Source organism: Labrus bergylta, chromosome 2 (assembly GCF_963930695.1).
Source record: "Labrus bergylta chromosome 2, fLabBer1.1, whole genome shotgun sequence".
NCBI classification, from domain to species: domain Eukaryota; kingdom Metazoa; phylum Chordata; class Actinopteri; order Labriformes; family Labridae; genus Labrus; species Labrus bergylta.
In genome coordinates, this window is record NC_089196.1 from 23,077,097 (window position 1) to 23,090,933 (window position 13,837).

The 13,837-nt window shown below is 39.0% G+C and overlaps 1 protein-coding gene and 1 long non-coding RNA gene across 4 annotated transcripts; one reads left to right on the forward strand and one right to left on the reverse strand.

Annotated features, from left to right (window-relative positions):
• Nucleotides 1-1,611: 1,611 nt before the first annotated feature.
• Nucleotides 1,612-10,370, forward strand: LOC109994223 (myogenesis-regulating glycosidase). 3 transcript variants are annotated; one of them, XM_020647463.3, is made up of 7 exons: nucleotides 1,612-1,688; nucleotides 2,026-2,181; nucleotides 3,811-4,296; nucleotides 5,008-5,539; nucleotides 6,261-7,065; nucleotides 7,153-7,271; nucleotides 8,528-10,370. In XM_020647463.3, the coding sequence occupies exons 3-7, from the start codon at nucleotides 4,019-4,021 to the stop codon at nucleotides 8,882-8,884; spliced, it is 2,091 nt and encodes a 696-aa protein (XP_020503119.2). In that variant the 5' UTR covers nucleotides 1,612-1,688; nucleotides 2,026-2,181; nucleotides 3,811-4,018; the 3' UTR covers nucleotides 8,885-10,370. The 3 variants fall into 3 exon arrangements, with proteins under 3 accessions (XP_020503119.2, XP_020503122.2, XP_065805467.1); XM_020647466.3 differs by lacking the exon at nucleotides 2,026-2,181 and having other exon boundaries at nucleotides 1,667-1,688; XM_065949395.1 differs by lacking the exon at nucleotides 1,612-1,688 and having other exon boundaries at nucleotides 1,765-2,181.
• Nucleotides 10,371-10,857: 487 nt separating this feature from the next.
• Nucleotides 10,858-11,884, reverse strand: LOC136177268 (uncharacterized). The gene is made up of 3 exons (XR_010664895.1): nucleotides 11,734-11,884; nucleotides 11,326-11,427; nucleotides 10,858-11,191 (listed from the first exon to the last, which is right to left on the reverse strand). It is a non-coding gene; the product is annotated as an uncharacterized lncRNA (long non-coding RNA).
• Between the last annotated feature and the right edge of the window lie 1,953 nt (nucleotides 11,885-13,837).

A 13,837-nucleotide genomic window follows, 5' to 3' on the forward strand; every position in this document is an offset into this window, starting at 1 on the left:
TTCTGTCTGTTTGGGTTGTTTCATTTAACACACATATTGAGAGCTGAAATTAACAATTGTCCTGATCTCCTGTTTTATCATCAACATTATCACATTACTAGTGGATTAACACATATATTGATATTATTGGTGTGGATCTGTCAGTGGCAAGAGTTTTTTGGTGCTGCAGCTGTCACCATCTCGGCATGGGAATTGATGCTAGAAAGAATTAACAAACTGCTGTAAGTGCTATATTATTACTTTGTTTTTTATCTATGCTCTGGAATCTGTTTCCCTGCACACAGTATTTATTTATAATAGAGACCTATGGGGTGGGGAGGGAGGGAACGCCACAGGGTTTATGTTTCACTTTTTTGTCTCCTTACTTTTTGTCTGTATCCTTTTCTGTATTTTTATGATTGTTGTAAAAGGAAATTAAAAAGTTGATCCCAAAATAAATCATTATCACATTACCTCCAAAAAATCTGGCATGCCATGAATATGTAATATATTTGGTCACTAATTCTCTTAATAGAAGTTCACAAAATAGCTTGATATCTATGGGGCAAAGTAGGCAACTGTTTTGAGGCCCACATGTTGTTGTGGTTGTCTGTTCAAGTCCAAGTTTTAAAATGTGCAAAGTATAAAAGTAAAGTTTTCTTTTGAAGAACATTTCTCCTTCCAATAACTGTGCAAAGCTAACTGATGCTAACATATTTAATGTAAGGCATAAAAAAAAGTAAAAAAAAAACAAAACAAAACAAATATCCATAGCTGTACAGTCACAACAGCTTGACTGTTTCAGCTACTTCTCTTCATTTCACATGTATGTTTCATGTTTGTGTTTGTTTTACTATGAAGTCTACTACTGCTTCTTTTTACTGAACAGCTGCAACAAGCATTCAGTCTGAATACTACTTGCTACCATCGCTATCAACCACTCTTTCTGCAGATAAAAGCAATACATGGCTAATTGCTAGCTGTGTATCTATTTCTACTGTTGCTAGAACTTCTGGTATTGATACTAATTCAATTCAATTAAAAAAAACTTGATTTGTCCCCGGGGGGCAATTCAAAGGCACACAGAGCAGTAAATTAACAACAGTGCAAGTAAACAAAACATTTTAACCTAAATAGAAAGTGTCAATTTAAATACAACTTAAAGCTTAAACTTAAAATACAAAATATAAAAAGAGTAGATATAAGTGGACAGTGATCGGACAAACAGATGTAAACAGAACTATGTGCAGTAAACGAGAAATAAATACATATATGCAGAGCTATGTGCAAATAGGCAAATACTAAATGATAAGTTAATAAGGTGCATGGTGAATAATGGAACAACAGAACGAATATAAACAATATAACTGTAAAGGTAAAAATGAGATAAATAAAGTGACCGTAGTGGAATGATGGATAAGAAACATCAGGAATAAAGTAACCAGAGCTGTATGAATACTGATATAAAAAGGATAGAATCACTGGAAGTCTGTAGGCCTATTGCCAAAGAATAAAATACAAGAATAATTGACCCCTGCTGTCACATATTCAGATGTAGCCTAACCATAAAGCCTTCCAGCTCCCTGTTGACAGCTCGCTGCTGCCACCTAGTGGTGGATAGTGTGTCACAGTACTGAAGTTCTAGTCGTGGATGATCTCACCCCTGTTGTTGTGGTTTGTTGTTGCTGCCTTGCACATAATCCAGGCCGGTAAGAAACTTCTGAATTCGAACTGCAACAAAAATGTCTGTTCACACTTTTAAAATCCCGAGAGTGAATGATTCAAAAGCGTCGACATCACATCAATTTATAGGTTTGTTTTTAAAAAGTGACATAAACCGGAAATGGCCAGTACTCGATAGTTTCCATGGGCAACAGACAGTCGAACAGACGACATAAAAAACACAGACGTTATTTTTGAGATAATGCTAATCATAATCTCTATATTTTTATGTAGGTTTACATAAAACTGTTACGGTAGCACACCAGTGTTTTGAAACTCGGACGTTGAGTAGTTCTTGATTCACTCTGACACTACATTTCCCAGAAGCCAACCGGATGTAGCGTGTGAGTGACAGCTTTTATAGACCTATCATCTCCTGTTGGGCGGGATCACGGAAGTTTAAATCCTTTCTGCAGCTGCGCAGAGGAGCACTGCGCTCACAGCTGTACACAGTGACCCCCTCAGAGAGTAGACGCGGAGGTAAGATATCACTGTTTCTATGTTTACAACGTCCTTATTGACAGTTTAAATGTTGTTTCTAACTTATCTTCGGGGTTGTCATAGACAGCCTATTGTTTTCGACTGTGAACATGGCCGTGTTGAAACCTATCCTACTAGTTCGTGACTACTGGTACAGCCGGTTACAGTGCCACTGAAATGTCCCGACACAGCATTGTCGACAAGTGCTTGTTGGTTATCGATCAGGCGATGGCACATTGGAAATGTATAATCAGTTGGTCACATTTGTAATCATGCATCTGGAGGCCACATTTGTGTCCACTGTGATCATTCCTGCAAAGTCAAACAGGGATGTTCAGCGTTTAGTTTAATGTTTATCACTACAACTTATGTAAACACAAAGCAGTAGCCTAAGCTGTCACTATGACAGAAATGTGCCTGTGTTTATAAGCTCACTTTTCAGTAATAACAAATGCAAAACAAAGCTACTTACAAATATCCGTGCAACTACTACCAGAATTAACATTTCGTATGTACAGGAATGATCAAAATATACATTTAATGTAATATAAGGATGGTGCAGTTGTCTATGTATAGCTGCAGAATAATTTTAGTAGAACATGTAATTGTGTAAGATGGCATTTAGAGGAAGGTCACACAGCAGTGGTGTCTGTGGAGGAACCACATTTTTGCAGGACATGCATTTACAGGGCTTTCTTCCTCTCTCTGCACCATTTCCACTTACCGTCATCAGAACAGAATAAGAACAAAAACGCTGGATGATACCTGTTGTTAGGTTAAACAATGCTCTGTTTGTGGATGATTGGCCTGTGCGCTTTATCTCTAAACTGTATGTTTGCTGCAGTACGGTGATTTGAGGGCTACAACTCTGGTATTAACTCAAGTCTCAGGTGTTTTTACCTGGGAGATAAATATAATTGAACCATGCTGACATGGTGTCTGTAATTTCTTTGATCATAGTCTGTTTTTATGGTGTCATTGATGCCGGTACCAACTGTGCATATATGTGGTTGAGCCTGGGTTCCTGCCATTTACCAAAGTGCTGTCCCTGCTCTCTGCTTTGCAAAACTATGATGGACTTAAAATCAAGTGCACACAGTACAGGGAAACGTATTCATTTTTTGTAGAAAGTTAAAAGGTATATTCTTCTATTTGTGTTTTGTGTGATTCACACTTCTTTCAGAGCATATTTTCTTTAATCTATGAGCGAATAGAAGGAAACAGATGGTGATTTTTTTTAAATCATGCCAGCGTGCAGTGCAGAAACCTGCAGAGCTATTTATAAACACAGTTCTTAGAGACCGACAGTAAAATAATAATATCTGGTGGTCAGGAAAATTCATTGTGTGTTGATTTGCGTTAGAGTACCAAGAAATTATTTTATTTCCAATTCTAATAATTTGAAATGAAATCGTGTGTATGCCAATAGATGATTTTGTTTTATACTTTTTAATTACACTGTTTATTATTCATGTTTTCACACCCTCACAGTTTGGTTTGCAAGTGAATGACATGATGAGATTTGCGGTCCCTTATTTCTTTATCCTGACCCTTTTTGCAGCGTGGTTTTACACCTTTACACCACACTGCCGTGCTTTGACTGAATCTTGATCTCTGTATGTTTTGCAGTTCGAGACAATTCTGCCCCCTTTCTGAAATGGAAACCTTGCTTGAAAAAACCTTGAAAGATTAGCAGGTAGACATCCGGCTTTATTTCACCTCTAAAACAGAGTGTCTGAAGAATATTTATTCTGGACATTTTCATCAACACTGACTTTGGCAACCGCAAGCTCCGTACAGCTGTGCCCGGCGTACCTCACCGTCTAAAGTCTTCAGCATGTATCAGATTGTCCCGGTGGCTCCTGGGGAGCAGCAGTTTTCTGGGGAAGCTGGGGGTTCTCCCTTGAAGAAGAAACTGGCAAACGAAGGCCGCCCTCTGGTGATAGCAGGCATGCTGGGCTGTGTGTTAGTGCTGGCTGCTGTGGTTGCTTGGTGCTACTACTCAGCTTCCCTCCGTAAGGCACATCTGTTAAAAACTGAACTGCTGGACCTCAACAAGGACGGGTTTATCGTTCGTAACCAAGCAGGAGCTGTCCTCTTCAGTATGGCCTTCAGGTGGGTTCACTTAATGTGTTGTTTTAGTTTTGATCCATCTAAATTATTGTCTAAATTAAAAAAAAAAAAAGTGTGTATAGAAATGTGAAAAAGGTACAAACCTTTGTTTTCACAATGCTCACATGATCGATTAATCTTAACATTTTTGCAGATTCATTTAATCATCTCCACTAATAAGTAAGCCTGTAATATGTTAGTAATATGTTTAAGATAAATGCAGATTTAATGCAGCTCAGTGCATTCCTGTACCAAATACTTGGCTTGTAAAACTAACATCCAGTAGAAAGCTGCCTGCCTGCCTGTCATGTGGGATGTTTAATGGAAAGCCAGATGAGGCAGACACATGACTATACCCTTAGGGAAACCAGTCCTGCCCTACATAACCAACACTCACATTCATTGCTAATCTTAGCCATAGCAGTATCCTGCAGACACATGGCAATATATTGTTTATAGAGACAATTATTCAATAAATTGCTCACTTTACTATTTTTATGCAAATATTATATATATTTAAAATCTTCATTACTTTTATTGAATGTGTTATCTGTTGAAGTATTATTATTGGAGCAAATCATTTTGCTGATGTTTTTTTTAAATATACAGACTTCAAGTTCTTGCCAATAATAAAAGCTCAATTAGTACAAGAAAGTGTTGTGTCTAACAAGTTAATTCATATTTTTATTTGCTTCTGTTAATTCTCCACTTAAGATCTGGCACTCTGGATCTGGACTCCTGCTCAAAGGAGGAAAATATGCTGAGCTGCACTCAGTCAGATTCTGGCAAAATCAACTTCTTCATCCAGACGGTTCGACTAAAGGACACAGTGATGTGTTACCGTGTTCGCTGGGAGGAGCTGCAAAACAAGCACTCTGTGGAGCACGCCATGGCCTATAATGACTCTCATTGGTATGGAGGGGCGGAGACAGCCACACAATACTGGCCTATCAGGATCCAGGGTGAAGAGGAACCACAGCCCTTCATCACCAGCGATGTCTACTCGAATCGGAAGGCATTTGGGGGAATCCTGGAGCGCTATTGGCTCTCTTCTAATGCTACTGCCATCAAGATTAACGACACTGTACCGTTTCACTTGGGCTGGTCAGAGAAGGACAGGACTCTCAGGTTCCAGGCCAGATACCAGGACTCTCCCTTCAGACCACCAGAGGGTCGGCCGGCCTTTCCTGAGCTCAGCTATAGAGTGTGTATAGGGTCCGATGTGACCTCTATTCACAAATACATGGTGAGTAAAGACATGTTGTGTGTTATATTTTCTCTGTAACTTTTATAATTCATTGTGAAGCTTCACTAAGCTAAAACACGTTTATCTGTTTACAGTAAGTTTATAAGAAGAAGTACATTTGCCTCCAATTAATTTTTCTGTGGTTGGAAAGCCAAGTTGTTTTATATTATTTCAGTGTAATTGTATTTGAGTTTTGGCTAGAAATTTAATTTAGAATTTGATGAAATAGTTTTGAGAAAATTGATTTTGAGACAACAAATGAGGTGCAGAAAGGCTCGCCTCGGGAGGAGCCTGATCCCTGCTGTAATAACGGCCCTGAACAAAAGGCCTCGCTGAACAGGCCAGAGTGGGAACTCTCGACTTTTTGTCTGTCTCTGTTTGTTTGTGTTATACTCTGTTTTCTGTGTATGAATGTTCTTTGGTGGGACCTGTCTGTTTGGACAGTAACAGTGCTGTGGAAAAGTATTTCCCCTTGGGGACAATAAAGTCTAAGGTCTAAAATGATTAGGTCCGTATCACTCTATTATCCGTGCTTTAAGTTGCTGGTTAGCGTAGCTTAGCATGAAAACTGGAAGCAAAGCAAAACAACTAGCTTTGCTCTGTCCAGATGATACAAAATGTACCTACCAGAACCCTCCAAGATCTATCATGAAAAAGTATATTCTTCTTTGATTGAAAAAGAAAGACTGTGCTTTATACTGTATGTATGTGTTATGTTCAGGTGCGTCGGTATTTCCCAAAGCCCATCAAGGTCCCGTCTCCTGAAGTGTTCAAACAACCTCTTTGGTCCACGTGGGCTCTCCACAAGACAGCTGTGACTCAAGAGAAACTGCTGCGCTTCGCTTCTGACATCACCAAGCATGGCTTCACATGTTCTCATCTGGAGCTGGACGATCGCTACACTGCCGACTACGGAGAGTTTGACTTTGACCCGCAGAAGTTCCCTAATGCCAGCGGTATGTTTGAAAAGCTCAGAGAGGACGGCTTTCAAGTGTCGCTCTGGACACATCCATTTATAAACTATGACTCCATTAATTTTGGTGTTGCTGTGGAGAAAGGACTGTTTGTGAGGGAGCCGAGCGGTGAGCTGCCCGCGCTGGTTCGCTGGTGGAATGGCATTGGAGGCATCTTGGATTTTACCAACCCAGAAGCCCGTGAGTGGTATTCCTCACATCTTGAGATGCTCAAAAGTCACTATGGTGTGACGTCCTTCAAGTTTGATGCAGGAGAGAGCAGCTACCTCCCTCGCCAGTTCAGCACCCTGGTACCACTGACCGACCCCTCCACCTTCACCCGCCGCTACACTGAGATGGCCATCCCATTCAGTGAGCGAGCAGAGGTGAGGGTGGGTTACCAGAGTCAGGACATCTCCTGCTTCAGCCGGATCATTGATCGGGACTCTGTGTGGGGATATGAGCTCGGCCTTAAGTCTATCATCCCCACTGTTCTGACTATCAGCATTCTAGGCTACCAGTTCGTCCTACCTGATATGATTGGAGGGAATGCATACCTGAACCGCACCACAGGTATGGTACTAAGTAGGGATCAAAGTTCCACATGTTGCAGATGTTGATGTTAGCTATGATAGGTCTGACATCTGTGTTTTATTTCAGGTGTTTTGGATGGCAAAAACGGTCTGCCAGACAGAGAGCTGTACATACGATGGTTGGAGCTGTCTGCTTTCATGCCTGCCATGCAGTTTTCTATACCACCATGGGCCTATGACAAGGAGGTGAGCAATATCCTGTTTTTGTCCCCCTCAACTCAACCGCTTCACTTTATTTTCTTAAACACCTCTCCGCGGTGTCCTCTGACCATCTTCAAAATCCAGACGGAATAATATCTGAGGTAACATGTATGCTAATCTGAGTTGTCCTATACTATTTATAAGCAATAGAAAGTCATTTAAAAACTCTCCTGCTGTTTTTATTTTCTTTAATGAATAGCCTGACTGTGACTTTGCATTGAAGTAAATGACTTAAGGCACTTTCTGCTTTAGAGTTCAAGGTTTTCCCAATTCAGAGCACTCTTACAAAAGCGCAATGTGCCCGAGGCCCATGAGCAGCGTGCAAAAACTTAAACATCCTGTTGACCTCATTTTGGGCCAGAAGTGTCTCCAAACTCTAATCCATTTAAGGGTAGAACAGTAATTTATCTGTTTTTATATACAGATGATTCACCCAAAAATATGCTACATCTCATCATCCATAAAAGATAGCATAATAGATGGTAGTGTCCTCATACAACATGTTACGGTGATACATTTTTAAAAACAGAAATGGCAGCTTAAATGTTTTTGACAACTATTTTATGATGTATAGTAATTTTTCATTAAATTATATTAAAATGTTCTACTTAAAATGTAAGGGATTATTGGACTGGTCATCATTATTATTATTATTATTTTGTAGCTGGTTCTGGCATACCTGACATTGTTATGGACAGAATGTTAAAGGAAGACTGTGGGACATTTTACACATAAATACAGCAGAAATCAAGTATATCCTCCTTACTATATCCTGTAAAAGTCCCTCTGAGTCATGACTGCCTACAATGAATGACGAGTGTGAGTCCCGCAAGCGGTGTTGTTGTCAGAGCCGTGTTTACATCATGTTTACATGGACGGGACAGCCTTGCGTATAATGCTGTTTTAGTCAAGGACTAGAGAAAAGAAGAAGAACATACTGCTTATTTTGATGTCACGTGTCTTTAGATCAGTGTCATGCCGTATCACTTTATGTGCAATATGAAGCTATGAGTTTATCAAGGTGTGCTAACATTAGCCTGCTAACACAACAATGCAGGACACAGGACAGTGCAGCTCGAGCAAAGGACTAGTTAGTTCAGAATAGCCGAGGTGTCGCCAAGCAGCAGTTTGTTTTGGTTTAACGCTGGTGCTCAAGGGCGACATCTACTGGATCAAAAAGTCGCACATTCTTCCTTTAAGCAATTTAATCCTAATTTGAATCTTTTTGCATAAATCTGCAGGTGATAGAGATTGCACAGAAGTTCACAGAGCTCCATGAGACTCTGGTGGCCCCAAGGGTGCTGGAACTGGCGGGTGAGGTTCTTAGCACAGGAGACCCAATCATAAGGCCCCTCTGGTGGATCGCCAATGAAGACGAGGCAGCCTACAAGATTGACTCCCAGTTCCTGATTGGAAACGACCTGATGGTGGCTCCGGTGTTAGAGCCAGGGAAGCAGGAGAGGGATATCTACCTTCCTGCAGGGCGATGGAAAAGCTACAAGGGGGAACATTATGATAAAGGTCCCATGTACCTCGATGACTACCCTGTGGACCTGGATGAGATAGCTTACTTTACGTGGGTTCAGCAAGACAATTGATAATTAGAGGTACTTGGAAATCTACATACCCACACCCATATTGTACCCACATGCACATTTTTATGAGCACACATGCCAAGAAAGAGAGAGAAATGTTTGCCTTTTTCTTTTCAAGGGAAATGAACACTAGGGATCTGCTGCCTCAGCAGAATGTGATTTTGAACATTAACCTCATGTCTTCTCTGACCTGCTGACCTTGATGTGAACTTGTGCCTGCTGATTTTTAACTGTCCGTCCAAAGTATCAGAAGAAAAACCTGTTTTCCCGTCTGATTCTCTTGTTCCATCCTCACAAAGATCCGCATCGTCATGTGCCTTCCACAGCCAATAGTAAACCGATCTGATTGTATCATCCCCACAGTCTTCCACTGGGTAGACATGTCGGTAACACATTTTCTTCCCACAGCTAGAAAAACATTGGTTTTAGGGTGAATGTTATTTTATTCTGTTCATTTTATTGCAGGGTAGTTAAATAAGCTGTGTAACTAGGCAACTGATATGTATCTAAATTGTTCCTTGAAGGGGTTAAGCAATGAATCAGCAATAAATATGCACTCAGAGAGCATGCCTTACCTTATGTAACCATGGCAACTGTTGTGTTGTGGAAATCTTTAAGTTCTCTTCTAACTATGTTTAAGTTAAAGTGCATTTGAATTGCTTTGCACAGATAATAACTTACAAGTCATTTGTTTGTAATTGCTGTTTGTATTTATTAACTTTTTTTTGGGTTTAGATATGTGGGTAATATTCTAGTGAATGTACAGCTAATTCATGTAATGCTGTTTTTTTTTTTTAAATGATGGCTGCATTTCATGCTCATCAGGCTTTTATTTTTTTTTATTCCTCAATTTGTTGTGCCAAAATCTATCTACTGCAGTATGCTTTTAAACATCCTCACAAGTTTAAATTCACAGCTCAGGTAGAGGTAAAATGCTACATTTGTTATGCTGGATATTTGTTGATCCATGTCAAGATATATAATTATTATTCTTATGCTGCTGGTTTGCCTTGTAAAACAGGTACTGTTCTTAAAAAAAAAAAAAAAAGAAAAAAACATGTTTCAAAGTGCCCTCCATTCCTGCCTTCTGACTTTATTTGCCTTATCAGCTGAACTAGCGCAGAGAACCCGAATAGTAACACATTCCTCTGCACACAGTGATATATACTCACACAGTGATATGCCTGATGCTTTGCACCTTTTCAATGAAAGTACTACTGTTTAGAAGTTCACGAGTGGTTTTATTCTCAGATGTGACATCTGCCAATATATGTCTGTAAACTCTTGCGCAGTGATTGCTGGCATTAGAGTAAAGCACATTACAAGTTGTCCAAATGCTTTGCCTACCTATAATCCTACTGTATACAGTAGAATCGGACATTGTTTGAAATGCATAATTTAAAACACACAAAGTTGATATGGCATTACAGCATCTGTAACATTGTTCTGATGTTTTTGTTTGATGAAACAATGAAATAATCTTGCTGTACATTTGTTGTCTGTGTTGCTTTCTTGTATTCTTCATCGTACCGCAAGATGGCGCTGAAGCCATTTATCTTTAGATTTCTCCTCAGTGTTTACTGGCAAATAAGGCCCGGTGAACATGTACAGGCATATTTCACGGCTTCCTTTTCATCTCCTGTCTTGAAGGGGGAAATAATTCATTTATTTTGGAAGGTTTTATGTGGATGAAAAAATACTTAATCTACACACCTAATCTTTGTCAAATATTCCAAAGTCATGTAAGTGAATGCTACACTTCCAAAGAGTAGACAACAAACCAAAAAGTCCCACATACATACGGTTAAGGAGTCAGGTCAGCATTGTGGATCTTAAAGAAACTTCACTAAATGTTTTATTTTATATTTTGTAATTCGTATTTCTTTTCTTGTGAGGGCATTAGATAAAGGCTGCTATTCACTGTTAATGGTAATGTGGAAACTAGAACATTTCAGAGTAAAAGTGACCAAACACTGTTGTAGTTTGCAACTTTGAAAGTTTAATTTTTCCTCTGAATTGTACAAACTGAATCAGAAAACAGGAAAGCGTAGAGGTAAAATGTTTTCTATCCTGTAAATGTTCCAGAGCCTCAGAAAACAAGAGTGATGATGGCTGTGGATATCAGCAGGATGAGGACAAGGGAACAAGTTGGAGCCACACCAGAACCAAAAAGGGAACCAAAGGGTAACAAATTGGAAAGTGGCAGGATGCCAGAACCAGAGGGTGTGGCACTATTACACTCGTCCCCCTCACAGCATGTAATGGGAGTTATACACCCATCTTTGAAGATGCAGCCCTTTGTGACAACACCTACCAAACATGATGGAAAAAAAAAAACATTTTCATTAACAGTGAAAGCCACCAGGCCTTTAGTGCAGCAACATATGTGATTTCAAATGCTTCATGTTAGCTAGCTACACTTCTGAAGTGGAAGAAAAATGTACCTAACAGATTGTTGGTGAAACAGCGGTCAGTTCCAGGAGGACAATCCACGACAGGGCAGACTGGATTACCTGGTTGGCAGATGTGGCACTTCAGTCCACATGCTATCAAGAAACACAGATAGTTGTCACGCTCGGTGGAAGATAATCCAAAACTCAATATGATTGTTTTACAAGTTTTCGCAGAAAGAAACATGGATTTTAAGTATTAAAGTTTTAGGAAAATTCATTGGAAACCACAAGATTTTTCAAAACAAAAGTTCAGCATTTTAACATTAAAAAGGAGAGAAAGATACAAACAAAAATGAAACTATTTTTGGTATCTTTTTTCACCTTTTGTAAATTATTTATTTCTTCTTTTGGGGAATTGTAATAGCAAGCGAAAGTCTATAAATCAAAAGTGGTTCTTACCTATGGACAGAGTCACAAACAGGACCAGAGCTTCATAAAGATGCATCATGAACGGAGACAAAAACTGACATGTAATCAACAGTTTAAGAGGAAAACTTGTCAACTGCTCTAAAGTTTACCTTTTATACTTCGACTTCACAGTCTTCCTTAAAAATATGACAGCCCGCTTTCATCACCAAGCCCCCTCCCAATAGAGGGAAATAAGTAAACAATCCATGAGACAGCCACTCACAGTAGCTACATCCCTCTAGGTATATTTAAGAAATAAAATATGATTATCAACGTTTGCAGCGTATTAAATATCTGATCAGACTGCTACATCACCATCAATCAGAAAGAAATAGGATCGGTTCTATTCCAAAATCACCAGAACCTTTTTTTATTTTTTTAAACCAAGGAGCGTTATCTTTTTGGGATGACAGGTCACATGTTTAAATCAAAACAAAATTAAATCAAATCAAATCAAATCAAACTTTATTTATATAGCACCTTCCAGACAAATTCAACTGCAGTTCAAAGTGCTTTACAAAAGTGCAGAAATGTGATTGACAGAACGCAATTTGTAAAAATCATACAGACTAATGCTCACCAAAAAGAATGAAATAAAATAACAATACAATAAAGATGGAGGGCAAAAGTAATAAAAGATGAGACTTAAAAGCAATAAAATAATATCAATTAATACACATGATAAACATTTAAATTGTACTACATTTTTTAAAAATCAATTAAAAAATGTTTGTATAATAATGATAAATAAGATTGAGTGTTAAGAGAAATTGGTGATAAGGAATAAATAAATATAAAATATTATATAAATGTATGAATATAAATACTAAAAAACATAAATCAGAAGATAAAATCTTCATTTAAAAATAGAGTAAAAGGTGATACTGATAAAAACAAAAGTAAATCAATAATAGCCATAAAATTATAAAATAGTACAAGACTGAAACCTCTTAGTCCTGCTCTTTATTTGTTATTAGAAAGTTAACAGCCTCAGCCAAACCTGTTTCTCTCCTCTCCCCCTTATATCACACGCTTGAAGGAATGAGGCAATATTGACCCTTAGAAGATGTTTACCATCGAACACTGTAAAGTGAAAAACACAAAAAAACATTGTTCATTGATCGTTGATATAAGATATACATGTGATTACTAGAAATACATAATATCATAAACAATTAAACTGATAAACCAAAACAGTGTTGGGAATTATGAATGCCTGGTTACAGGTAGGCCTGTACTGCTAACATGCCATGGTGTGTGTCTGTCTACAGAAACAGTATCATATGATCTGAATGGGTTTTGGCATCAATAGGTCACTTAGAGTGATTATTATTTTCATCTTTAGATCTCTTTGTTGATCTCTTTGGTGAAACGTCCTAATAACAGGTAGCAAAACTGAGAATTCCTCATTGATGGTTGTTTTGCTTTCTTGACTGTTTGCCTTTTCTATAATTTGTTTGGCCTTTTTTCCTTCATTAGGTAGGACAGCTTAAGAGAGATAGGAAATGTTGGGTGGAGAGAGTGGGGGACAACATGCAGCAATGGTGTCACAGATGCGGCTGAACCCAAATGCAGACCAACAGGTAAGTTGTCAAAAATAACTTTATTTAGAGCTGGGGGTGAGGCTGGGTGTGAGGCAGTGAGCTGGCTGACAGGCTAAGTTGGCGGTGAGGTGGAATTGGCAGAAGAAGGTCCATGAATGGCACCGCAATCCACCAGGGACTGAGTGTTGGTGCAGGGTTATTGTCGGTGAAGTTGATGGAGGGCAGGTGTGTTGATTGCAGATCCAATGCAAGATGAGAAGAGTGAAGAGGGGTGGAAGGGGGGAGGGGAAAAATAAACACAACAAGCCCTCAGCATTCACACAAAAATACTCTGAAATTAAATCAAAACACACACACCTCATGCAAACTGAAGTCAAGGAGCAGGTACTCTGACAAAACGGTTGGAATCAAACCCACGGCTGCTACGTTAAGGAATATAGCCTCCATACATGGGGCGTGCAACATACCACTATTGGCTATCCGGCGCCCCTTGACTGTTTACCTTTAACTAAACTCATTTGTTCCTTCTTTGAGTTTACACTTTCTTCAAA

Excerpts from the sequence above, each read along its gene's own strand:
- LOC109994223 (XM_020647463.3), top strand. The coding sequence starts at position 4,019 with ATGTATCAGATTGTCCCGGTGGCTCCTGGGGAGCAGCAGTTTTCTGGG. Across the intron at positions 4,297-5,007 it reads CTCTTCAGTATGGCCTTCAG|ATCTGGCACTCTGGATCTGG; the intron begins GTGGGTTCACTT and ends TCTCCACTTAAG. Across the intron at positions 7,272-8,527 it reads CATGGGCCTATGACAAGGAG|GTGATAGAGATTGCACAGAA; the intron begins GTGAGCAATATC and ends ATAAATCTGCAG.